This window comes from Eumetopias jubatus, unplaced genomic scaffold (assembly GCF_037043125.1).
Source record: "Eumetopias jubatus isolate StellerSeaLion01/CBP00866 unplaced genomic scaffold, mEumJub1_p1.0 scaffold_17, whole genome shotgun sequence".
Classification (NCBI taxonomy): domain Eukaryota; kingdom Metazoa; phylum Chordata; class Mammalia; order Carnivora; family Otariidae; genus Eumetopias; species Eumetopias jubatus.
In genome coordinates, this window is record NW_028274823.1 from 57,752,628 (window position 1) to 57,778,981 (window position 26,354).

The 26,354-nt window shown below is 48.7% G+C and overlaps 1 protein-coding gene across 1 annotated transcript in view; it reads right to left on the reverse strand.

Moving 5' to 3' along the window:
• Positions 1–105: 105 nt before the first annotated feature.
• MACROH2A2 (macroH2A.2 histone) overlaps positions 106–26,354 on the reverse strand; it is a 29,759-nt gene continuing 3,510 nt past the window's right edge. Inside the window, exons 2-8 of the mRNA XM_028109686.1 lie at positions 14,241–14,347; positions 12,773–12,970; positions 11,608–11,718; positions 10,022–10,121; positions 5,329–5,418; positions 2,265–2,439; positions 106–682 (exon numbers count right to left, since the gene is read on the reverse strand). Of these exons, the coding sequence (XP_027965487.1) occupies positions 517–682; positions 2,265–2,439; positions 5,329–5,418; positions 10,022–10,121; positions 11,608–11,718; positions 12,773–12,970; positions 14,241–14,347 (947 nt within the window). The 3' untranslated portion in view covers positions 106–516. The remainder of the gene's footprint in view (positions 683–2,264; positions 2,440–5,328; positions 5,419–10,021; positions 10,122–11,607; positions 11,719–12,772; positions 12,971–14,240; positions 14,348–26,354) is intronic.

Below are 26,354 nucleotides of genomic sequence, written 5' to 3' on the forward strand. Positions count from 1 at the left end.
TACAGATGTCATGGCGGGGGGGGGGGGCACTAAAAACAAAAGGAAAGCACCAGTGAGACGCCTTTCTCATTTTCTTCTCGCCGCCACCGAACACAGACAGCCAAACAAAAGCCCAAGCCACTTTTACGCCCTCCTCCCTTGCAAAAAGGAGAAACAAGGTTTTAAGAATTTTGAAAGGATTTTTTTTTGTGTGTGTGTAAAAGTCAATGCTATAAATCTAAAACGAAGTCTGTCTTTTAAAAAAGTTCTAAAACAACAGGAAGAGAACACATGGAAAGAAACCCCTCGTGGAGACCTGGTTAATTACAGATGGAGGCTCTTTTAAACGAGAATAGAAAAGGCAGAGGGCTCCTTCTGTGGGCAGGCCCCGCTCCCGCGGCCCCCGTGACCCGCTGCCCTGCCAACTGCCCTCCACTCCCCTGCCGTCACCCTTCCTCTCTCCTTTTAAAAAAGAAAGCCCCACTCCCGTGACTTGGATCCTGCTCCGAGGGCAAGCGCGGCCGGGCGGGCGGGCGGCTACTTGGTGTCGAGCTTGGCCATCTCCTGCACGTAGATGCCAATGCTTTCACTGTCAAAGAGCAGGAAGTAGACATTCTTCAGCGAGGACGCGCTCGAGTCGTCAAAGTGGGCCGAGATGGCTTTGAGGGTCACCTGGGCGGCCGTCTGTTTGGGGAAGCAGTTTCTGTGCCGGAGGAAAAGAAGAGCTGATGTCACTTTGGTTCCCAGGACCCACGGGGTAACTGGGCCCTCAGCCCGGGGCGGGGGCAGCTCGGTGCCTTCTGATCTCAGCACCAGGCCTTTTGGTTCTGTCTCACGGGGTCTCACCGTGGGCAGGCGGGGTCCCGTGCCACCTCCTTTGCCCCGAGGCGGAGGGGCAGCCTGGGACGCGGCAGGCAGGCCCTGCTTTACGAGAGCCACGCTGGCTCTGACAGGCACGGTACGTTCAGCCCAAGGCATGGGGCTGGCCGCTGAGCAGCGCTCGTGCTCGGATGAATCGCTGTCCCCGGCCTCAAGTCGAGCCGGGCTTTAAAACCATGACCAGCTCGGCGTCTGAAATCACTGGTGTTCAAAAACGCACAGCTCCCTCGAAACCGCTCTAGGGTGTCAGGTCGTTGGTGAAAGGGGAAAAATGTACGCTCAGAAGTGCGTCTCCTAACTCCTTTGTGTGCGCCGAGTGCCCCTCCCACTGACCCACAGGGACGTGCAGCTGTGATCCGAGTGTGGGGGACTCTGGACAGGGCCAGGGGGCTGGGCCACGGCATCCGCCTCCGGGGACACAGCCAGCATAGTCCTCTGGAGTCGGCCACCGAGCCCCCTCGGGTGGGGGCGGGATGAGCCTGCCTGACAGGAATTCTCGCTCGTATGTAGTGTCCCAGCTCAGAACCCACCAGGACACGTGGTCCCGGCTCCACAAAGAACTCAGCCCGCGGTGCCTCTGGGCCAGGCTGCAGAGCCCCCGCGCTGCTTGCTCAGCTTGAGATGGGATGACAGCAGGAAGCTAGGCCTCACGGTTCCCCTCCGAGCCTCCCCCTGCGAGAACATCTTTAGTGTGTAAGCCCTATCTATGTTGCAGAGGGGCACCTCTCAAGAGAGAGCGTGTTCAAAATGGAAGCGATAGCTCGCTTTAACTACGAGTGTGACGGGAGAGGACAGACTACCTGTGAGGACGGACAACCTCCTTCCCCGCCTGCTGTGGCTCTCGCCGTCAGCCGGGGTCCCTGACAATCAGAACCATTGCTTCTCCTAACTCCCAGAGCAGAGCCTGTCATTCTCTGGGTGTGTCTGTGAGGGCCTCGGCCTCCAGGCCCTCCTCCCCTCCACCCTGGCACCCCACGACCCCCGGGCCTTCGGGGGCGGGAGTGCTGGGGGAGGGGGGTCTGGGGTTCCGCACTCCAATGTTCTAACACAGCTGAGTCACCGAGGCCAGGCCACGGACCACACTCGGAGTAGCAAGGCCTTTGAGCCTGGTGTTTCCTTTTCTTTTAAGTAGGCTCCTCAACCAGCGTGGAGCCCAAGGCGAGGCTCACGACCAACCCTGGGATCATGACCTGAGCCGTGATCAAGGCTCGGACGCCTAACCGGCTGAGCCCCGAGCCTGGGGTCTTCCGATCACGTGTTCTGACGGGGGCAGCTGCTGGGGATGTGGGCACTGACCATGGCAGCCTCTCGGAGAAGCTCCGCCCCCCGCTCCTCTCCAACACTGCCCTTCTCTGGGTTTCAGGGACTCCCGGCCTCCCCCGCCCGCCTGGAGGAGCGCGTCTTACCTGCCGCTGGGGAACGGTGGGAACGCCACGGACTTGAGTTTCTTGTCCTCTGCCGCCGACAGGCAGTTTTTGATGGTCTCTTCAAGCTGTTCTTCACATTTGTCGGAGCCCCACTGAGGGATGTGACAGTGGATGACAAATTTGGCTGCAAGTCCGCTGGATTGGCTGACAGCGGCTGGGACAGGAGAGAAACACTGCGGGTTAGTTCCCACACCTTCACCTTCAGCCAGGGGCTGAGGCCTGACCTCACGGAGGCCTCTCAGATGTGTGCGGACGGGGAAGCGAGAGGAGCTGGCTGGGCACCTCTGATGCGACGGACGTCTGCCGGAGAGCGGGAGCCCTGTTGGGCTTGCTGTGGACAGTGGGCACCCGGCTACCTAGTGACCATGGTTCCCAGGGAGAGGTACCCATCAGAATCATCTCTGACGGCTGAGGAATGGCCTCCCCCAGATGTCCACGTCCAGATCCCTGGAACCTGGGAGCGTTGCCTTACATGGCAAGAGGGGCTTTGCAGAGGTGATTTAGTGAAGGCTCTCGAGATGGGGGGATTATCCGGGATTATGGGGGCGTGCCCTAAATGTAATCACCTGGGTCCTTCTAAGCGGGGCAGAGGGGGGCGGGCAGGAAGGTGAAAGGTAGGAGCAGGTGATGGGGGGACAGAGCATAGCGGGGAGCGACACGGCCAGGAGCCAGGCCTGGCCCAGCCCAGCAGCTGCTCTGTAGTGTTAGTAACACTGACTCGTTACAGCGGTGGTAGGAAAGGACTGCAGCAGCTTTCAGCAAATAGGGAAGCCCTGCGGCCCGGCCCTGACCCTGGGGCCCGGCTCAGTGGGTCTAGTGCAGGACTTGTGCACGAGTGGTTTAGGGCCCTCCGTAAACGGAGAAGCGCTGTGCTGCTTGGTCGCACCCCCCCCGATGGCTGGGGACTGTCTTCCGGTCGCCTCGACATACCTGAGGAGCCCCCCTTGGGAGCAGGGGTTCAAAACGGGCTGTGCAGTTCAGTAATGCCAGCCTCGTCTCATTGTTCCCGTTCGTACTCCTTTCTAGGCCCCCAGGCCGGTCCCCAGCGGTCCAGTCGGATCCACTGGCCGTTCTCCCGCTGCCTGGGGCCGTGGTGGCCGCAGCTGAGCACCGCCGCCCTATGCCAGCCTCCTTGTGAGGCCAGGGCTCTCTGCCCCTCAAGGGACGGGGTGTGGCGAGGGTCCTGGCCTTGCTCTGGGAGCCTGGGGCGGTTTGGGCAGGTCATGGCCGCTAGGGACAGTGTTTGTAACACAAATGGGTGTCTGTTGCGTTCCGGAGCAGTGTGAGCGGTTGGTTTGAAAGATTGACTTGAAATAATATGATGCCCCCCTAGTCTCTGAGAAGTGTTTCCTAGTGACGTCCGGTGTTGGAGAACTTATGGCTGCACTCGCCAGGGTGGGCACCCGGGTGGACAGCCTTTGTGTACCCCCGTGTCAGCTGCCTTCCCAGCGCCGGCTGCGTGAAGTTGGTCCGCATAAACACAGGAGGCCGTGGGCATGACGGGCTTGACTCTGACCGTGTACGTGGGCACACCAGGGGCACCGTGTCCCGGGGCCTGGAGCCTGGGCTGTTCTGCACAGAACCCGGGACCCTGGAGATTGGCCCCACTGCTGGCTTCGACCTGCCCTGCCGCCGCTGCCTGCTGCCCTTCTGTCCCTCCCCACACGTGTGTTTGTCTTATCTCTCAGCACGGCTCTGTCTCCCAGTTTTAAATGTGAAATTCTATCATTGCTATCTGTATGGGGAATGGGATGTGCAGATTATAAAGTGTGGACTCATGTTTTCTCTCGACTGGAAACCCCGTTACTTTTCTAGCGATCAAATCTGAGCACAACAGTCCCCAGCTTAAACTCTCAAAGGCGCCCCTCTTGTTTATATAGGATCTCCTGCCTGCCGGCTCCATGCTGGCTCATGACCTGGGCCTTCTCACACACGATGGCCTGACTGCCCACAGTGTCCCTGCCCCCGGGCGGGGTCTTACACCCTCCCTGGAGCCTCCCCAGCTCCCCTGAGGAGAGGGCGGGGCTCCCGCCCTGTGCCCTTCTGTTGTCTGTCTCTCCTCCTGGACAGTCCCGTGCTTGAGGGCAGGGGTGGGTTTCATTGTCTTTAGAGCCCTGGCATCTGGGCAGCACTTGGCACCGACTCCATGTGAGGTGGTGTGTGTGCATATGGGGAGGACACAGATCTGAAGTTGGAGCCACCTGCCAACAAATCACTCAAAAGCCTTGATGGGCCCCTGGGTGGCTCTGTTGTTAAGCGTCTGCCTTCGGCTCAGGTCATGATCCCAGGGTCCTGGGATCGAGCCCCGCATCGGGCTCCCTGCTCAGTGGGAAGCCTGCTTCTCTCTCTCCCACTCCCCCTGCTTGTGTTCCCACTCTCGCTGTGCTTATCTCTGTCAAATAAATAAAATCTTAAAAAAAAAAAAAACCTTGAAAAACTTATGCACAAATGTTCATAGCCACTCTATTCGCAATAGCCCAAGGTGGAAACAACCCCACTGGTGAATGCATGCACAAAATGGACTATTAGCCATCAAAAGGAACGAAGCACTAAGGCATCTACAAGATGGATGGACCTTGAAAAGATTATATGAAGTGAAGGAAGCCAGGCACCAAAGGTCACAGAGCCTAGGATTCTACTTACGTGCAATGTCCTGACCAGACAAATCCACAGAGGCAGAAGGCGGACTGGTGGTGGCCAGGGGCCGGTGGAGGGGGGAGGGGTGTTCACCGGAGGCAACAGGAGCACTCCGGATCCCGGCAGTGGTGATGGTGGAGCCCCATGATGAGTGTAAGTTACCCAATAGCTTCATCTCTGGCTGATTGTGTGCAAACTGACTTGAACTATCCAGACACTTTGTCATCCCCAGGGTGTGTGAAATGGTCTACACAGGCCTGCTCAAGTTCTCTGGGGGAAGCACAAGTGGGTCTCATCTTGACTGTGGTGTATTTTGCTTGGCACACTGATTGTGCAATGAAGCGAGTGACGCTGGTGGGGGGAGGGTGAGGCTGTGGCAGGAACACGGGCCCAAGGCCACGCTTACCTTCAGCAACTTCCAAAGGGCCTTGGGATTTGCGAAGCTCCTTTACTGTTTCCAAGAACTCTTTGCCGCCGGCCTTTTCCAAGGCCTTCCCTGCGGAGGAGAACAAGGGAAGCCATTGCTGTTGTCCTTTCCAAAGTCGTTAGCTACACTGTTCCACATAGTTTTAGTAGGCCAGAGAACAAATCCCCCGACCATATTGAGAAAGTAGGAATCACACTTCACAATGGGAATCCTGGTTGCCAGTGGTCACTGCTGGCCGGGGTTTCTAGGTTTCTGTCCCACAGGACTTGTAGTCTAGCAAACTCTCTCTCTTTTAAGATTTTACTTATTTATTTTAGAGAGAGCTTGCTTGCACACAAGTGGGCAAAGGGCAGAGGGAGAGGGAGAGAGAGAATCTCAAGCAGACGCCTCACGGAGCGTGGAGCCCAATGCAGGACTCGATCTCACAACCCTGAGATCATGGCCTGAGCTGAAATCAAGAGTCAGACGCTCAACCGGCTGAGCCAATCAGGTGCCCCTCTAGCAAACTCTTTTAAGGGACCTTTGAGGGAGTGATTTGGTCATAAGCAGTCTCAAGACATGAATCCTAAAGGTGATTTTTACCAAATGGAAGTGCAGCTGACACACGAGGTTACGCGGGTTTCAGGCGCACCACACAGTGCTCGGACAGGTCTACACGTTACGCTGTGCTCACCACCAGGGGATCCATCATCCGGCACCGTATGGTGCCGTTATAATACCATTGCCTATGTCATTCCCTGTGTTGTACTAAAGGTGAGCTTTTTAAAAGAAATTGGGGCTCCAGTGTTCCGATCTCTGGGTTCAGTCCCCACACTGGGTTGGCTAAATTCAGTGTCTTGGTGATTTGAAGGCAGTGCCTTCTCACAGACCCTGCAGCCTGTCACTTGTCACCAGGTCCTAAGCCTGGCCCCAGGCCCACGGTGACAGATGACTCAGCAGGAACCTCGGGGTGGGGAGCTCAGGGGGCTTACTCTAGCTCACCACCTATGTGCGGTAAGTCCTGCGGTCAAAGGACAAACACAGGCCCAGGGCAGCCTGCAAGGGCGTTCCTCCAAACCGGGCTGTGGTTTTCAACAGAAAAATGTAGATTTGGAGGCTAAACTCTAAGGACGTTCCTGATGGGAGATCCCTTGAGTCTCTGATGTTAGGACAATCCTCTACTCAATATTTCAGGGTCGTGCTTCCACAGAGGCCAAGAGGAAGCCCCAAGGGATGGCAGGACGCCAGCAGGAAGCCCACGTCCGCACGCCGGGGCTCCTCTTGCCTCTGAGATGGTGTGCGGGCGCTGTGTCTACACTAGATGGCTGCCACTCTTGGGTGGGGGATGAGGCCTACCCCCCCACGTTTTCATCTTCTAATGGATTTGGTGATCTGGTGTCTGGGGCCAGCCTCAGCTCTCTCTCTTCAGCGTTATTATGATGGTGGTTAATAGTCGGTTGAGGGGCTTCCCTGGGAGCTGGGTGAGGGAACTTCCCCACTCCCCAGTGGGACACTCAAGCGTATTTGGAGAGCCACAGGACGTCGTGCAGGTTATTGCGCACCATGTCTATTCCAGCAGCCATTGTGCCCTGGGGTTGGGAAGGGGAGGGCATCTCTTCACGAATGTGCTTGGATTTCAGGGACATCATTTGGAAATGCTCATCTCGGGCCTTCAAGTCTCCTTTCTGGCCTTCAGACTCCTGGCCGGTGCTGATCTGCTGGGTCACAGAAGCCCGGAGAAGGCCAGGAACCACAGCTGGCAGCCCCGTTCATGCCGAGCAGCAGGGGAAGCAGGTGTAAGGGGCCAAGTGGGACCGTGTGAAGGGCAAGGCAAGCCCACCCTCTTCCCTGAAGACTACCAAGAATAACGCAACCTGCAATGTTGATAAGGGGGAGTCTCTCCCTGTGGGAGCGTTCCAGTAAGAAAGGAAGGAGGGCTGGAATTAGGATACGGCCCCTACTCCATGCCACCCCCAGTGAACAGACAAGCCTAGACCAGGACAAGGAACGTCAGTGAGAGACAGCCGGGCGTCGCGTGCCTCCTGATGGAAGAACATTCCATCACTGACCAAATAGTCTTGCCAAAAAGATTTGAGCCTGAATCTCATCGAGACTCTAGATCCAACTACCAATTTATAAGAAAAACAGAGAAGAAACACGTTTGACGGCATCAGGAGGATGAAGTCAGTACAATCCAGACTTGGGAAACCCTACCGGACAAACAGCCCAGCTTCCTCAACAAAATAAATTGGAAAAAAAAAAAAAGAGAGAGAGAGAAAGGAGGAAAAGATATGAAAGAGGAACCTACAGGTTATAAGAGACTTATCAACCAATTGCAATATGTGGACCTATTTGGATCCTGAAGCAAGCACATTAAAAAAAATAAGTTGATATTAATGACATGATTGAAGTTTGAATGGTGACTGATATTTGACGACATGATTTTTTCCAGTTGTGATAATGGTACTGTGGTGATGCTGTCAAAAAGCTAGCCCTTACCATTCTGACATACCCACGGATTCGATGGTGTGAGGTCTGGGGGGCTGTGGGGTGGGTTGGCACTGAAGCAGCCTTGGTCGTGGGTTGATACTATTCTAACAGGGTGTGTAGGGTTTTGTCAGTCTCTGCTGCTGTTTCTGTGTATGCCCGAACTTTTCTTTAGTAACACATAAACCAAAGGGGCGCCTGGCTGGAGCAGTCGGTTAAGTGTCCGACTCTTGATTTCGGTTCAGGTCGCGATCTCGGAGTTGTGCGATTGAGCCCTGCGTTGGGCTCTACATCCGGTATGGAGTCAGCTTGGGATTCTTTCTCTCCCTCTCCCTCTACACACCCCTCAACTTGCGCGAGCATGCTAAGTAAATAAACACAATCTTAAAAAAAATAAGTTAGGGCGTCATCTACAGGGAGTGATTAGTTTGGGTGATGGTCGTAGAAAATGGAATCATGACGGGAAGGACGCCCTCTAAACAGCACGGCAACAGTAAAAAAGACCAGCATTTATCGAATGCTGATGAGCTCAGCCCTGTGCTAAGCCTCATCTGTGTGTGACCCTATTTACTCTTCACAGCGCCCCTATGACACAGGCGTTATTGTTACCATCACCTACAGGGGAGGGAACTGAGGTTCAGAGAGCTTAAGAAACCTGCCTGAAGTCACACAGCTAGGAGGTGATTTGTAAAATCCAGGACACAGACCCATCCTGACTCCAGAAGCCTTACTCCTGGGATCTGGGCCTGAGTTTTTGCTCCAATACCTGTGTTCTTTCTACCTTATCACACTGTTGCCACTTAAAAAAAATAAAAAAATCATGATTACTTTCCTGATATAAAAATGCCAACTATAGAAATAAAGTAACACACTGCTACTCGTTTTTTTCGGAGAAACTATGATACACGTCAAAACAGAGCTTAAGGCTAAGGCTATTGGTGGGGGGGCATCTTTCCAGAGGGGAAGGGGGGTTCAGGGCAGTTGGTAGGACCGGGGCTGGGTCTGAAGAACGAAGAAGAAATTTTCACTATTTCTGTGTGCAAGAGAAGTCCTGTTTCTCCACATTGTGGTTCACCCGCCCCCACCCCCGAGGCTGTCCTATCTCCTTTTCAGCAAAGCAAGTGGCCTCTGATGTCACAGAGGAAACCTGAGGGTGCCAGGAGTCGCGGGGTCCCCGGTGCTGCCCCCTGAGGCTGAGCTGCTACCATCTGCCTTAAATCCCGACCTCAGAAGCAAGCCCAGAACCCCAGGGACAAAGCCCTTTCTTTCTTTGCTCACTTTACTTTTTCAGTGCAAGTTTAAGGCACTTCCGTCTTAGAAAAAAAGGATAAGATGGTGACCATCCAGTGTGCTATTATGTCTAGTGCCCTCGATAGCTTGCGCTCCCAGGTTCCTCTACCCAGCCCGGAGCAGCTCCCTCCACTACCCGTGGGGTAGGTGGCAGAGTCCCTCGGTAAAGTGACTCAACGTATAGCCGTACAGACAACTTCGTCCGGGTGTCCATTTCCTTTTTACCAAAGGTGTTCTTAATTTTTAAGCTCAAAATAAATGTGGAGGTTCACCCAAAACACGTATGGCAATGTTTACAGCCGCACTACTCCCTGTGGCCCAAACTGGAAGCTATGCGAATGGTACCAGTGGTGGAACGGTCAGCACACAGCCGTACAGTCCCACGGTGGAATACTACACGGCCAAGATGAGCCAACTTCTGCCACGCTCGACAATTCGAGTGGGTCTCACAACACAAAGTTGGGCAAAAGACACAAAAGAAGACGCACTGCATGATTTCATTTCTATAAAATCCAAAGCAGAGGACAGCCATCTGTGCCATGGGAAGACAGGACAGGGGCGACGCTTGGAGGGAATGGGGACCCGGGACGGGGCAGGAAGGGGGAATTCTGGGGTGCCGGGGAGGTTCTGCTCCGTGATCAAGGTGCCTGTTACACAGCTGTGTTCACTTAGAGGAAAAGTCATCAAGGTGTGCACTAATGATCTGTTTTTATAGAGCACCTCAACACACGTTTCAGAAATATATGCAGATTAAAGAGAAAATTCGTTATTTTCTAGTAATGTTGTTCGCTGACATGCAGAGTGTGACACGGCCCCCCCAGCAGAGGGTATCTGGTCGACAATGACCCACTTCCGAAGGACTTGCCCAAGCAGTGGGTGATTCTCTGGCACCTCTACCCAAGTCTCAGGACCTTACCTATATCTTCCTTGAGGTCAATTTCGGCTGTGGTTGGGTGGACAATGCCCTCCACTCTCATGGAGCCAATATGGCTGATGTCACTCTGGGTCAGGGACAGCTGCGTCAGGAAGGAAAGATGGAGAGGGCGGGGAAGATCAGATTCAATTAAAAAAATCTTCACATTTTACCTCCCATCTGTTAATTCTCTCAGTTATTTATAGCGAATGTCCACACACAGGGCTGTGGCATTGAGCGACTGTCAAGTTTGCCAGGTGTTTGGTCTTCGGTGGGCTCTTCGGAGCTCAGTGGATTTGATTTTCACTGTGACTCTGGCAGCGTGCAACAGATCTGCCTCCTCTTCCAGGAGCAGGAAAGGGCCCTCCCCTCTTCTTCCTTTCCCTAGAGCTATGCCTCCGTCTCCCAGGCCCGGGGAACTTGGTGTGGGGTGACACACGGTTGGAGCATCTCCTAGGAGGGAAGCCTGGGCTGGCTCTCCACCCTCCCCTCAGCACCCCGCATTCCTCCTGGAGCAACCCAGACCTCTGGGGGCAGGGGTGTGTGGCCGATGGACCTTGCTCAAGACACGTGATGGGCTCTGGGATTCTGACCTGCCTACGTCGGGCCACCTTACCTTTTGGGGACCACGTTCTTGGGGCTACACTTGTGAAATGCTGCCCTAGGTGCTCACAGCTGAGCAGAATGCAGAGCATTTTCCATAGTCTCCTCTGTGAGCATGACAGCCATGTCCCCCTACGTAAGGGAGAGAAAGCTAATCGTCATGCAGCTGTGGCCAGCCCCCGTAGGGGACCTCAGTTCCACCTCTTTGTTTCCCTGTGTTCATCAGTGAAAGATGAGGAACCCGGCCCATGTACACTCTTCCCTAACACGCTCTTCCCATTTGCTTCAGTAGAGGTGGATCCTATTACCAGGCTGCAAACATTCAGCTACCGGAGATGAGATTCACTGACTGTTTTCCTGTGTGTGTCTTACTTCAGCCCCGTTTGACATGATAGATAAATGGTCTGTTCCGTAAAATTTATACTAGTGGGAATGAATTATTTGCATGTCTGTCTGGGCTGCTGCAGACTATTCAAACGTATAGCCCTGTTTGTTTTCTTTCGGCAGTCTTAGAAAGGCAAGCAGACTAAATTATTGGCAAATAATTCATTTGTAACACCGGGGATGTTCAGGAAACATATATTTCTATTTTCCTTTTCTGATAAATCACATCGGACCATGTCAGGCTGGCCTCCCAGAGCTGTTTGAGAAAGTTAGCGAAGGATGTTCTGGGGGGGCCCAGGAATGAGGGGGGCACGGGGAGTTCCCGGCAATGATGCTATTCTGTCGCCTGACCAGGAAGATTCTCTAACTTTATCTTTGTCTGACCGATGTCAGCATGAATACTTCTCAGCACTGAAGAGCTTGTTGACGCTCACAATGTAGACCCTGTCAAAGCTCTTTAGTCTAAATGTGAATAATTTAAGACCTGAGTGAAAGTCCTTTTAGGGGAGCAAGGGATGAAGGAAGCATCATTGCTTGCGAACAGGAGGTTATAAAAATGCAATAACATCTTTACGAAAGCAGATTACAATGGTCTTTATTACCTTCTGCCCTAGAACAAGGCTCTTAGAAGACAGAATGGTGAATCCATCCCCTGGCCCATCTTCAGAGGTGGAATTTGAAGTTCCTTCTTTGTCGCTGTCCTTTGGTTTGGACTATTGGTAGAAATCAGAAGGACAGATGGGAAATAACCCAGAAAAAGCCCCAAGTGGTGTTATTAAGTTCTTCCTATGGCTACCACCACCTTGGATGTGAAAGGAAGTGGTTAGGTGTTAATGTTCCGCTGTTCTCAATGGAGGGAAGCAAGGGACAGCAATACGAGGGGGGAAAAAAGGGTGCCGCCCAAAAGAAAGAGTGTTAAAGAGCTTCACAGGTACCTGTATTCCTCACTCAAACCTGGACACAGGTATGTTATTCTTGTCCTCTGCAATGCCCGCAGCTTACGATGGCAAGCATCAGAACCAAGCAGGGTCGTTCCTAGCCCACTGTTCGACCCCCTCTTCTCCCCAGGATCTCCCTGGGGCACGGAGGCAGTGGAGTGGACTCTTACAAATCTTTTGTGTTATCAAGGAGGTCTGTGGAATGGAAATTTGACAGCCCCTGAAGCAACGTTGTCCAATAGAACTTTCTGCGATCATGGAAATGTCCTATGCCTAGTGAGCACTTGAAATGTGCGTAATGCAACCAAGGAACTGAATTTTTAATCTGATTTCGCTTTAATGAATTCCAATTCAAAGGGCCACATGTGGTTAGTGATTATCGTACGGGGCCGCATACGAAAGTCTTACCCTGCAAATGGCATCTCCGAGCTGTGGTTACCTAGCACATCAGGCTATCCACACCCCACTGGCTGGACCCAGGGGACTGTCTATAGGAGACACAAGTCTGGGAGACAGAGACGTTTTTGTGCGCGATGCTGAGCTCTAAAGAGAAATGAAGAGCTCCAGGCTATCATCTCTCACTTAAGATTTTGATGGGAGCAGGGGAAGCATCTGGCAACGTGAAGACCACCCACGCTTTGAGTTTGGAAATCTCTAGTAGACCCTGCTTGGTGATTTAAGCTCTCGTCCCAGAGGCCCTTTGCCATTTTCTCCCAGCGGGGAGAGTCCCCAGCCCGTCAGCAATGCTGACTACACCCTCATCGTCTGATCATTCCACCTTCTCCTGTTCTCTGAGAGTCCCTGGCTCACACAGGTAACCCAGGCTCACCTTTTTGGACGTCCGTGGCTTGGCAGCCTTGGATTTCTTGCCTCCCTTCTTGCCTGACGCCGCCTTCCTTCCCCTTTTCTCTGGGGGAGGGGAGAGGATAGTTTCCGACTTGCCTTTGGTCCCTCGCTTTTTGGCCAGCAGTTCGGGGTGAATTCTGGGCAGGACACCTCCACTGGCAATGGTCACTCCTTTTAGCAGCTAGAAAGAGAAATGCGTGAACTCAGGCAGCAAAGAGCTTGCTGGTTCTGGATTTCATACAGTTCTAACTGATGGCAAAACAAGTGTTAAATCTGGTCTTTGCTTTCCCAGAGACACTGCATGATGGGTGGTTTAATTGGCTTTCCTGTTTCACCAGTAGAGTGTGTGTCTGTAGGGAGCAAGGCGTCCCATGGTCTCGTACAAAAAGCAAAACGAGTAAGGCACAACGAAAGGATATAGAGGCTGCAGCCAGGGATGTTGCCGGGGCTGTGGAATCCCAGCCATAAGAGAGGCTAAAGAGCCTCCCAGGTGGGGAGCACAGCTTGACAAAACTGGGTTCAAAGGTCCATGCTAGGGCTAGACCCAGTTAACAACAGACCAGTGGTCTCCACGCTCTTGTGATCACTATTCCATCAGTAAAGTAGGTTTGGCCGTGTGCCTCTCCATTAATGTTTATTTTGTACATAATCGACATGTGCCACTACATTAGTATAATGGTCACATCCCGAAGCAGCTCGGGTGCTCCAAGTGTGGCCTGCCGCCGGGGCTGGTCCACAGACAGGCAGTTACTGTCCGGGACAAGAGAAATACAGAAATGGCAAGGAAGAGTCCAGAAACTTGTAGAGCAAGCTGACAGAGGTACTGTATATCTACTGGATCAAATAGCCAAGAATTGTGGTTTGTATGTATTTGTTTTTAAAAATTTTTCTGGCAATTAGTTTTTATTGTATTTTTGGAAATTACCAGTCCATGATGGACTGGGAATAAGAACTGATTCTTTATTGCACACAACTTGAAAAGAAAGAGATTAGAATAAAAATTCTTATACCATCTACCATCCATCTCACATTTCCTGGGGGAGGCATTCACAACACTAGGGAATTACAACACTAGGGAATTAATTCTATGCTATGAAGAAGATTCTCCTACCCTCATCAGAATAAATCGTCAACAAAATTCGGGTGAAGAAACCATGAATAACATCTCTGCACTGCACCTTCCCCAGCCACACACACAGCTCGCTTCTAGACAGGAAAAGAAGGTCTGGAAAGACTCAGAGTAGATAACAGGTCTATTCCAGAGGCAATTTTCTATCTGAATGATAGAACTAGCAGAATTGGTTCTTCTCTTACACGATCTGAAAAATTGTTTTTGTATTAATATGCTTGGGAATTGTAGCAAAATGATTTATGGCCAACCGGGTCCACATGCGGTCATGTGTCCGGCAAACCCATTCTGTGGCTGGTCGAGATGTTGCAGACAGACGTACCTGATTGAGCTCCTCGTCATTGGCCACTGCCAGCAGGATGTGTCTCGGCGCGATCCGGGCCTTCTTGTTGTCCCTTGCAGCATTCCCAGCCAGTTCTAGAATTTCCGCTGAAATCACAATGGGGGGTTAATAGGCAATCACAGCATGGGGTCTGAGCTTTCTGGAGCTTTTCTTTGGAAATGGTCTTTGAATGTAATCACATTGATTCCTTTGTGAGTTTTAATGGCGGGCCTGGAAAGAATTCCAGAAAGCTGGAAAGAACTCAGGTTACAGACGAGGAGGATGGTTTAGCAAGACCGGGTCTATGATCCCGTGGCAGCCTTCTAGCGGCCCTCAACATTAATTCTTCCTCACCTTCTTTAGCGTTTGGACCTCTGAGTTTTTTGTGGAGCCCATCATCACTGGAGGAAAGGGTATTTCCCAACCTGCCCTGTTGATAACGGTGGTCATGTGACTAGATTCTGGCCAATGAAAGGCAGGTGTCCTCCTGTACGGGACTTCTGGGAAGTGTCCATCAATGGTGGGACTGTGCCCTCCTTCCCTTTCTGCTGTCCGACTGAGGACGTGATGGCTGGAATTCGGCCCAGAGGAAGAACAAGATAGAAGGAACTGGAGTCTCTTATGACGGTGGAGGCTCCTGACTGGCCTGTCCCTACTCCTGGACTGTCTGCTGTAGACTTCTTTTGTATGAGAGAGAAGCAAGCTCTCCTGTGTAAGCCACAGTCAGCAGGAGTTAATGCTGACCAATACGGAGACCTAACACAGGACCTGTGTCTCTTCCAGTCTTAGGACACCAGGGCCATCTCTGAAGAGAACAGTGATGTAGGCAAAGTCTGTCTTTGGTGCCCAATGGGACACCTTCCAGAATCTCCTTTTCCTCTTCACTTAATGCCCCAGGTCCCTCCTGTCCTAAAGGAAAGTGGATGGGAAGAACTAAATTGTGGGGTGAGGAAATGCTTAACCCAGAAAGTAAATTTGGAAGGAAGGAAGGTATTTGGGATTTGGGGGGTTTCCACATATCCTTCAGGATCTGACTTTAACAAACATGTCATTTGATAAATGTAAAAGGGCTGATAAAGAAGAATTTTCCTAAAACTATCTTACATGTCATCAAAATTTTTAGTCAAAATTAAAAAAAAAATCTAGGGCGCCTGGGTGGCTCAGTTGGTTAAGCGACTGCCTTCGGCTCAGGTCATGATCCTGGAGTCCCGGGATCTAGTCCCGCATCGGGCTCCCTGCTCAGCAGGGAGTCTGCTTCTCCCTCTGACCCTCTTCCCTCTCGTGCTCTCTCTCTATCTCATTCTCTCTCTCAAATAAATAAATAAAATCTATAAAAAAATTAAAAAAAATCTATAGAATTGGTTCATGCCATCTATACGCTTTCCCCTCCTCCTCTGTCTCTTTCTTCCTCAATTCCGGAGGGATGTTCTGCTAATCAAATTTGTCCACCTTCAAAAGTATTAATGAGGCTTCAAAGAAAAATTCCTTCCCTTAGAAAGCTAGAGGCAATGTGCTGATGTGCTGTCTCACTGATAATGTGGTGGCAGAGTTGTGTGTGTGTGTGTGTGTGTGTGTGTGTGTGTGTGTGTGTGTGTTGGGAGAATTTGCTGGTACAATGGCATAAATACCAAGCTCTAAAATTAACAGGCAATTCTGTGTGAGTCTTTACAATCAACCTAATTTCAAATAAATAGCACATGAAATTGCCATCACTCATAAAAATCTATGGCAATAAAAAAAACTGCATAAGTATGCCATATTAACTAAGCAAATGTGATTAACAAAAAATTAGAATAAAATACACATTAGAGTTAAATATTTATATAGAATTTCCATAATGAAAAGTGCTAAATCACTGCAAATTCATTCTCACAATATCTTTTCCAGGTTATTAAGCAATGAATATTGCGTTTACCAACAACCCATTTATATGGTGGCCGTGTTTTTGGAATCAAAGGCTGGGGGACTGTAGTTTGGGAAGTATGAGCACATTTGTTGGGACAATGGGATAGAGTATTTGAAATTCATGCCCTATTAGGTCATCTGGTTGGCTGCGTTCAAGCTGCGCCCAACCCTTTCTTTCCCGTACAAGAAGGGTACCCATCACAAAGAAATGTAGTTATAAAGCTTTCACTAATAGGCGGGCTTTTTCGACTCTAGGTTAAAATGTACAGCCCCCCATTGTGTACAACACAAAGGAGTTGCCTGCACCTGCTCATCTTGGGGGCCCCACACCTGGGAAGAAGGAGTACTCCTCTCATTCTTTTTTCTAGATTGGGGGGGGTCAGGGAGCCTCCCACTTTTAAGCTTCTGAGCAACAGAATTTAACCTAGCATCTTGGACTACCACTTTCCTCCCCATGTCACCCGCACTTAGAGGACCTTGAGCGTCCTGCCAAATTCCGCAAATTAGCTATCAGCATGGGAGGCTGGGCTAAATGGGAAGCCCTACAGACTTGGACCCTTCAGGAAGCGCCTGAGTTCGGGTTACTTTCAGCTTGACAGACAGACAGATGCGTGGACATTGGATTCACAGATGGACAGCCCGCCGGAATCCAAAGCTGCCCAGCCAAAGACTGAGGGAGAGATGCAGTAGGCAGTCCCGCGCAGGGCACACAGGCAAGGCTCGGCCAGCATGCCACTGGGCTCCTGTACTAGCCCTTCCCAAATCAGTTAGAGGAGAGAAAAACCTTGGTTCTGTGCTCTAGTGCAAAAGCAGAGGTAGACTTTTGCTCTAGAAAGAGAAAAACTTCTTAACAATACACAGCTGAAAATCTAGACCAAGGACTTCTCTGTTGGATATTTGGTCTGACCATTCCTTATGACAAGGACTTCATGGTTTAAATGTCTGAAATAGCATTAATTATTATTAATATTTTCAAATGTTATTATGACCAATATATTCACACGAACTATAAATGTTTGTTACATTCTTGAGTGATTTCATTGATCTTGAGAACATAAGTATCCTTCTATTGGCAGTCAGTAGGAAAAATGGATTTATACAGCACAAATTTGTTTTGCTGAAAATTTTGTGAGAAGATTATTATTCTGTCAAGTGGTGGAGACTTCCATGGAAGTCTATAGACTTCTATATTCTTGAAAGTCACACTTCCAGCAATAGGAACCATCTGGAATACAGCTTAGAATCTGGTCATAAAAAAATGATTTCTGTAGCCAAAAGGGAACATGTTGGAAAGCTCATCATGCACATAATCTTGGAAGAGTTGGTCCTCTCATTTTGTCCACAATTTAAACCAACATTGGATACCCCAGCCCACAGGAGACGGGAAATAGTGGGGTAACTGTCGGGCTGGGACAGAGGGCACAGAGTGGCCACGCCTTCAAGACTGTCTCCTTCCTCAACCCCTTCTTCCTTGCCCATTTGCCCGTGAGGTGATGGTGCCCCCAGGGGTCTGTCTGGGCCCTCTGGTCTGCCCAGGCCATGCAGTCTTCCCGGGAAACCCCATCCACTCACGGCTCTAGCTTCCCACGTGCCCATGTCACCAGATCCGCACCTCCAGTCCTGATGTGGTGTTACCTGGACAGCCTCCCTTGGGTGTTCCACAGGTAAATCGACCTCACCACGTTCCCCAAATCCAAATCATTTCCTTGGGGGTGGCAGCTCTGTCCACATACAGCTCCTCCCAGAGACCTGGCAGTCCTTCCCTCCCCTTCCCCTTCTCACCTCCTCTTGGCTTCACGAGTCACACACCTTTGCCCCTCTTCTCCGCACCTGCTGCCATTACCTGAGTTTAGGCCCTCTTCTCTTTGAGCCCAGATAGTTGTCATGGCTGTCCAAATGGTTTCCCCGCCCCCATTTTTGTCTTCCTCCAGATCCATGCCAACAAGGCCACTGTTGGCCCATAGGCACCTCTGTACAAATTAGATGTCCCTTCTGCCAGATACTTTACTTCCCTGATTTCATTAGAATAACACCCTTTACTGCCATCTGCTGGCAGTGCTCATAATAAATATACAAATCTTGGAGGTCTATGAGTGGAGTGATACTCCCTTCACTGCGGGTCCTTGCACAGTGTACAAGCTGCACAACCGTACATGTGGCCCTGGATGCCAAAGTGATCTTTTCAAGACATAAATGTAATAAATGAAAATTAGCAGATAAAGAAATGCTTGCTGTTAAATGGAGAGACCCGATTGTCTGGAAATGATGTAAATGATGGGTTTCTATGTGACACAATGACTGAAGATGACCTGAAATTCAAGCTTTTTAAAAAACCTGTTTGTCCTATCAATTAAAAATATGTTACAGAACGTTTCCTCACTACAAAAATGATCTAAATTATTCATTTTCAACATCTTACATTTATGTTATATCTATTGTTGGTAAATACAAAACTATTTTCCAGAATTGGGGGCTTGCTTTTTCAGTCCATCTTCCCTCACTTCTATTCGAGATGTGAACTGGACCAACACTACAGATCGACAAACTGAAGTATGAATGTGATGTCCATTCTGGGAGGCTTGAGGCTGTCTCAGGTGAAAGGGACAGTCTAGATGAGCAGTTCAGCATGCATCTGCCACCAGGTTGTACAACCTCCTCCCCCTTTCTTGGGACTAGAAACACTGCATGGCTTTAACATCGTGGTGATGTGTGGAACCCGGGCCCAGTCCAGAGAAATCACGCAAGGCAGACTGCTCTCTCTCACCCAGAGTAGCTGAAAATTTGTGCGACTTTCTTTTTTAGCGAAGTAGCCCCCAGCCTCCTCTTACTGGCCATGCCTGTGACTCGAGGCCCCCCTTTCAAGGCACCGAGTGAGGAGAGAGGACCTTCAGAGCCCACAGTCATGAACTGAAGGGAGACGTAAGCTGGCCACAGGGAATTACCCATCCAGGCCTGGCGGGTCCCAGAACATTAGCTGTTTTATGAGGTTCAGTAAGGAGAGACAGGGAAGGTGATGCTCTGTGTGTGTAGGAGGAAGGTGTCGGCCAGAGGCTGATGTGCCTATATGGGGACACTGTGGTGTGCTCATCTGTACTCAGCTGCTCCTCTCCTTCTGGAAGCCAGAGGAGGGACCTACCCCCTTCAGCCAGAACCTCCAGCCAGCTCCAGAGGCCCCAGGGGCCCCACTTCCCCAGTGGGCCACTTGTCTCCAGCATCTCTAGCTTCTCTCCCTCTGCCACGGATGCTGCACCCTTGTCGGTGCCAGGAACTCCTTCGGTAGTCTGGTGAGGCCTATGGACCTTCTCAGAATAAAGGGCTTTTTAAAACTGTGATAAAATATACAGAACATGAAATTTACCATTTCTAAGTGAATAACTCAGTGGCATCAATTACATTCCCAGTGTTGCGCAACCGTTCCCACCATCCATCTCCAGCACTTCCGCATCCTAAATGGAAGCTCCGTGCCCATTAACTATAATGCCCATCCCCCTTGGCCCCTACAACTGCCTCTCCATGCTCTGTCTCTATAAATTTCACTGCTCTGATACTGCATCAAAGTGGAATCGTGTAAAATTTGTCTTGTTATGTCTGCGTATTTCGATCTCATTTTGCAGAAAGTCTTCAAGGCTCAGCCACGTGGAGCAGGTATCGGAACTTCCTTTTTAGGGCTGAGTAACATTCCACTGCATGGACAGACCACGTTTTGTTTACCATTCATCTGTTGATGGACACTTGGGTTGTTTCCACTTTTTGGCTACTGTGTATAATGCCGTATGAATATTTGTGTATAAATATCTGTTTAAGTCTCTGATTTCAATTCTTTTGGGTGAGCATATACCCAGGAGTGGAATTGCTGGGTCATATGATAATTGCACATTTAACTTTTCTTTTTTTTACCTTAAGCATTTTATCTTTAATTCCAATATAGTTAACAGAGTGTAGTATTAGTTTCAGGTATACAATATAGTGATTCAACACTTCCATACAACACCCAGTGCTCATCACAACAAGTGCCCTCCTTAATCCCCATCACCTATTTCCCCCATCCCTCCAACCACCTCCCTTCTGGTAGCCATCAGTGTGTTCTCTGTAGTTAAGAGTCTGATTCTTGGGGTGCCTGGGTGGCTCAGTCATTAAGTGTCTACCTTCGGCTCGGGTCATGGTCCCAGGGTCCTGGGATCGAGCCCCGCATCGGGCTCCCTGCTCCGCGGGAAGCCTGCTTCTCCCTCTCCCACTCCCCCTGCTTGTGTTCCTGCTCTCACTTTGTCTTTCTCTGTCAAATAAATAAATAAAATCTTTAAAAAATTTTTAAAAAGAGTGATTCTTGGCTTGTCTCTCTTTTTTCTTTTGTTCATTTGTTTCCTAAATTCCACATATGAGTGAAATCATATGGTATTTGTCTTTCTCTGACTGACTTATTTGGCTTAGCATAATACTCTCTAGCTCCATCCACAACATTGCAAATGGCAATTCTTTTTGATGGCTGAATAATATTCCATGGTGTGTGTGTGTGTGTGTGTGTGTGTGTGTGTGTGTGTGTACCACATCTTCTTTATCCATTCGTCTATCAATAGATATCTTGGGTTGCTTCCATAATTTGGCTATTGCAAATGATGCTGCAATAAACATAGGGGTGCATTTATCCCTTTGCATTCATGTTTTTGTATTTTTTTGGGTAAATACCCAGTAGTGCGATTGCTGGATTGTAGAGTAGTTCTTTTTTAATTTTTGAGGAATCTCCATACTAGTTTCCAGACTGGCTGCACCGGTTTGCATTCCTACCAACAGTGCACAAGTGTCCCTTTTTCTCCACATCCTGGCCAACACCTGTTGTTTCTTGTGTTTTTGATTGCGAGGTGATATCTCATTGTGGTTTTGATTTATATCTCCCTGATGATGAGTGATGTTGAGCATATTTTCATGCGTCTATTGGCCATCAGGATGTCTTCTTTGGGGAAATGTCTACTCATGTCTTCTGTCCATTTTTAAATTGGATTATTGGTTTTTTGAGTGTTGAGTTGTCTAAGTTTTTTTAAATATATTTTGGATATTAACCCTTTATGAGATATGTCCTTTGCAAATATCTTCCCCCATTCAGTAGGTTCTCTTTTAGTTTTATTGATTGTTTCCTTTGCTGTGCAGAAGCTTTTATTTTATTTTATTTTAAAAGATGTATTTATTTTAGAAAGAGAGAGAATGTGCACACAAGTGCACAGGGTGGGGGAGGGGCAGAGGGGGAGGGAGAGAGAGAGAGAATCTCAAGCAGACTCCCCGCGGAGTGTGGAGCAGACATGGGGCTCCATCTTGGGGCCCTGAGATCATGACCTGGTCTGAAATCAAGAGTCAGACACTCAACTGACTGATCTACCCAGGTGCCACACAAGCTTTTTATTTTGATGTAGTCCCAATAGTTTAATTTTGCTTTTATTTCCCTTGCCTCAGGAGGCATATCTAGAAAAATGTTGCTATGGCCGATTTTAGAGAAGTTATTGCCTGTGTTCTCTTCAAGGATTTTTATGGTTTCAGGTCTTACATTTAGGTCTTTAATCCATTTCAAGTTTATTTTGGGGTATGGTGTAAGAAGTGGTCCAGTTACGTTCTTTTGCAGGTGGCTGTCCAGTTTTCCCAACACCATTTGTTGAAGAGACTGTCTTTTTCCCATTGGATATTCTTTCCTGCTTTGTTGGACATTGACCATATAATTCTGGGTTCATTTCTGGGTTTTCTACTCTGCTCCATTGATCTTTGTGTCTGTTTTCCTGCCAGTCCCATGCTGTTTTGATCACTACAGTTTTGTAGTATAACTTGAAGTCCAGAATTGTGATAACTCCAGTTTTGTTTTTCTTTTTCAAGATTGCTTTGACTATTCAAGGTCTTCTGTGGTTCCATACAAATGTTAGGGTTGTTTGTTCCAGTTCTGTGAAAAATGCTGTTGGTATTGACAGGGATTGCATAAAAGCTATAGATTGCTTTGGGTAGTATGGACATTTTAACAATACTTGTTCTTCCAATCTATTTCTTTTTGTTATCTTCAATTTCTTTTATCAATGTTTAATAGTTTTCAGAATACAGGTCTTTCACCTCTTTGGTTAGGTTTATTCCTAGGTACTTTATTATTTTTGGTGCAGTTGTAAATGGGATTGTTTTCTTAATTCTCTTCCTGCTGCTTCATTATTAGTGTATAGAAATGCAACAGATTTCTGTACATTGATTTTGTATGCTGCGACCTTACTGAATTCATTTATCAGTTCTAGTAGTTTTTTTGTGTGTGGAGTTTTTAGGGTTTTCTATATATATGTCATGTTATCTGCAAATAGTGCAAATAGTTTTACTTCTTCCAGACCAATTTGGATGCCCTTTATTTCTTTTTGTTGTCTGATTGCTGTATCTAGGACTTCTACTACTATGTTGAATAAAAGTGGTGAGTGGACATACTCGTCTTATACCTGACCATAGAGGAAAACCTCTCAGTTTTTCCCCATTGAGTATGATGTTTGCTGTGGATTTTTCATGTAAGGCTTTTATTATAGTGAGGTATGTTCCCCCTAAACTGACTCTTTGAGGGTTTTTTTTTTAATCATGAATGGATGTTATACTTTATCAAATGCTTCTTATGCATCTGTTGAAATGGTCATATGGTTCTTGTCCTTTCTCTTACTGATGCAATGTATCACATTGATTGATTTGTAAACATTGAACCACCCTTGCATCCTGGGAATAAATCCCATTTGATCATGGAGAATACAGTTTGCTAGTATTTTGTTGAAGAATTTTGCATCTATGTTCACCAGAGATATTGGCCCGTAGTTCTCTTTTTTTGTGGTGTCTTTATCTGGTTTTGGTGTCAGGGTAATGCTGGCCTCATAGAATGAATCTGGAAGTTTCCTTTCCTCTTATATTTTCTGGAATAGTTTGAGAAGAATAGTATTAACTCTTCCTTACATGTTTGGTAGAATTTGCCTGTGAAGCCGTCTGGTCCTGGACTTTTGTTTGCTGGGAGTTTTTTCATTATTGCTTCAATTTCTTTGCTGGCAACTGTTCTGTTCAAACTTTCTATTTCTTCCTGCTTCAGTTTTGGAAGGTTGTAGTTTCTAGGAATTTATCCATTTCTTCTAGGTTGTCCAATTTGTTGGCACATAGTTTTATTTTATTTTATTTATTTAACAGAGAGAGACAGCGAGAGAGTGAACACAAGCAACAGGCAGAGGGAGAGGGAAAAGCAGGCTTCCCCCTGAGCAGGGAGTCCGATGCGGGGCTTGATCCCAGGACCCTGGGATCATGACCTGAGCCGAAGGCAAACGCTTAACAACTGAGTCACCAAGGCACCCCAACATAGAGTTTTTGATAATACTCTCTTATAATCCTTTGTCTTTCTGTAGTGTTAGTTGGTATTTTTCCTCTCATTTGTGATTTTCTTTATGGGAGTCTTCTCTCTCTCTCTTTTTAAATGAGTCTGGCTAGAGGTTTATCAATTTTGTTGATCTTTTTGAAGAACCAGCTCTTGGTTTCATTGATCTGTTCTAAAGTTTTTTTAGTTTCTCTATCATATTTATTTATGCTCTAGTCTTTATTATTTCCCTCCTTCTGCTAGTTTTGGGTTTTGTTTGTTCTTCTTTTTCTAGTTCCTGTAGGTGTAAGGTTAGGCTGTCTGAGATTTTTTTTGTTTCTTGCGTTAGGCCTGTATTGCTATGAACTTTCCTCTTAGGACCACTTTTGCTGCATCCCAAAGGTTTTGCACTGTTGTATTTTCATTTTCATTTGTTTCTATGTACTTGTTTATTTCTTCTTTGATTTCTTGGCTGAACTCTCTGTTTAACTTTTTGAGGAACCACACACTGTTTTCCACAGCAACTATACCAATTTACCTTCCTACCAGCAATGCACAAGAGTTGCAATTCTCTACATCCTCATCAACAATTGGAATTCTTTTAATAACCATCCTAATGAGTGTTAGGATAAAGTTTTAAATGCATAAAATAAAATACATAGGATGACAAAGAAAACCAATGATAATGAAATGTAATTTTCAAAGTATTAAAAAATCTGGAATATAGCAGTCTGTGTGCTTCTTCATTAACACATTAAGTAACAAGATCTAGTGGCAGGTCTAATAACTACTGTGATTTTGAAGTAAGATGTATAAATGATATTTCTATGTATCTGTAACAAGGTGACTATAATAAGAAAACATCAGTGATTTCAATTGGTCAAAAAGTCCCAGGTGTTGCTGACACACTACCGTGGTTTATCGCCCACATTCATAAAGGAAGGAAATGCTGAAGTTCAGGTATGGTTAGGGAAGCTGAAGATTGAATGTGAAGACCCCAGGCTCAAGCCTCTTCCGTGTCACACCCTCTCCCACCTGCCAAATCACCAGCTGTCAACCTCTCTCTTCCCTTCTTCTGAGCCAAACTCCCTAAAAGAGTCCCCACTCCCTTTGTCTCCTGTCCCGTCCAGCTCCTCAACCCACTGCAGTTTGGCTTTGACCACCCACACCGTCCCCATCAGGGTCACCATGACCTTGAGGTGGCTAGATCTGTTGTCCTTGTCTGGTTTTATTGGCATCACTACTGATGGTTACCTTTCCTCGGTTTCCCAGACACCGACTCTCCCGTGAGCCATTCCTCCCTAACTCTGCTGCCCTCCTCAGCCTCCCTTGCCGCGCTTCCCCCACTTGGCCCAGAAACCTGTGCAACATAGGTGCTGCTTCGGCTGGTCCCAGGCTCCCCAGTCTTGTCGCCCAGTCGCCTCACTCGCTCTGCTGGCCTTTACTGCAGTCTGCCCACGGTGCCCCATCTGTACTTCCAGCTCACAGCTCCCTGCTGGCTCCAGACACGCCCAGTAGGGCCTCACTCAATAACAGCACTAGCCCCAGGGGCCAGTTGCTACCATGTACTCCAAGCAGTGCTAGCCCCCTTTCGTGCATTGTCTTATGTAGTCCTCACCATGACACTATGAGGGTAAAATGACACACCTCACAGTCCTCAGCTGATAAGTGGCAGAGCCAGAATTTGTCCTCTAGGGCACCTTGCAGAGACCCGAAACCTATGGGCCCCCCACTGAGCCCCTCGCCCTGCACCCTGTTTCTCTCCCATTGTTTCTTGCTTCAGCGACAGGTACCATTCTCATGGACCAGCTACTTTCCTCTTCTCGTCCCTTTGGCCAGTCCTCTTAGAGTGGAGTCCCCACCTCCACTCCTCAACCCATAGCAGCTTGGCTTGAAGAAAGGAGCCAGCCCAAGCCTCAAAGATTCATGCCTTCCTTGATGCCCTTTCCCCCCTCCATCCAATCCATCACTGAGCAGAGATGACTCTAGCCCCCCACGTATCTCTCCAATTTGTCCATTTCTTCTCATCATCCCCTCTGCATACCCCTGTCCTGGCCACTATCAATTCTCATAAGTGACACAAAAACAGAAACAGCCCTCAATGGTTTCCTGGATTCTGATCTTGCTTCCCACCAACCGTTCACCTAAAGCCCAAGTGATGTCTCCCAGATGCTACCTCCTCCTTTCTATACCCATGTGTACATGTGTGTGCATAACATATACATTTTCATCACGGCCCTCAAGGACCTGCCTGCCCATTACCCATCTCGTCTGTTACCCCCTCCCATTTCCCAGCTCTGCTCCAGGTAAGAAACTCCTCCACGTTCTGGAAGGGGCCACATACTTCCTCTAAACTTCGGGTCTTCACCCTCGTTTTTACCCCACCTGAAAATCTCCCCCTAGCTCAATCCTCCATCAGAATCTACTTAATGCCTACTAATTCTCCACTCTGCCTGCCACCAAAATAATTTGGGGGAGCTTTAAAAAAATCCTGATGCATAAAACATACCCCCAGAATCTCTGGAGATGAGCTTAGTCCTCAGGATTTGAAACCAATCAATTTAAGAAAAACCAGGGTTGCAAACCTGGTTTCAGTCCTAACAACTCTTACTTTACAAGGGGTAGCCCCCTGCACCCCACCTCACACACGCTTTCCAAAGCTCTCGTCACTTCCCTGCCCAGCATGCATGCCAACTTATTGTGCTGTGCTTAATGCTCCTCAGCCCTGCTGGTCAGCAAGCCCCGCCTTCCGAGGCAGGACCCAGTCTCTCTGCTTTCTCCTGCATCTTCAAGGCCTGATCTGAAGGAGAAGCTCAGTTAAGATTTGTGTCATGAATGTTGATGGTCATTTCAAGGGTGACAGGACGCTCTCATGCTTTGAA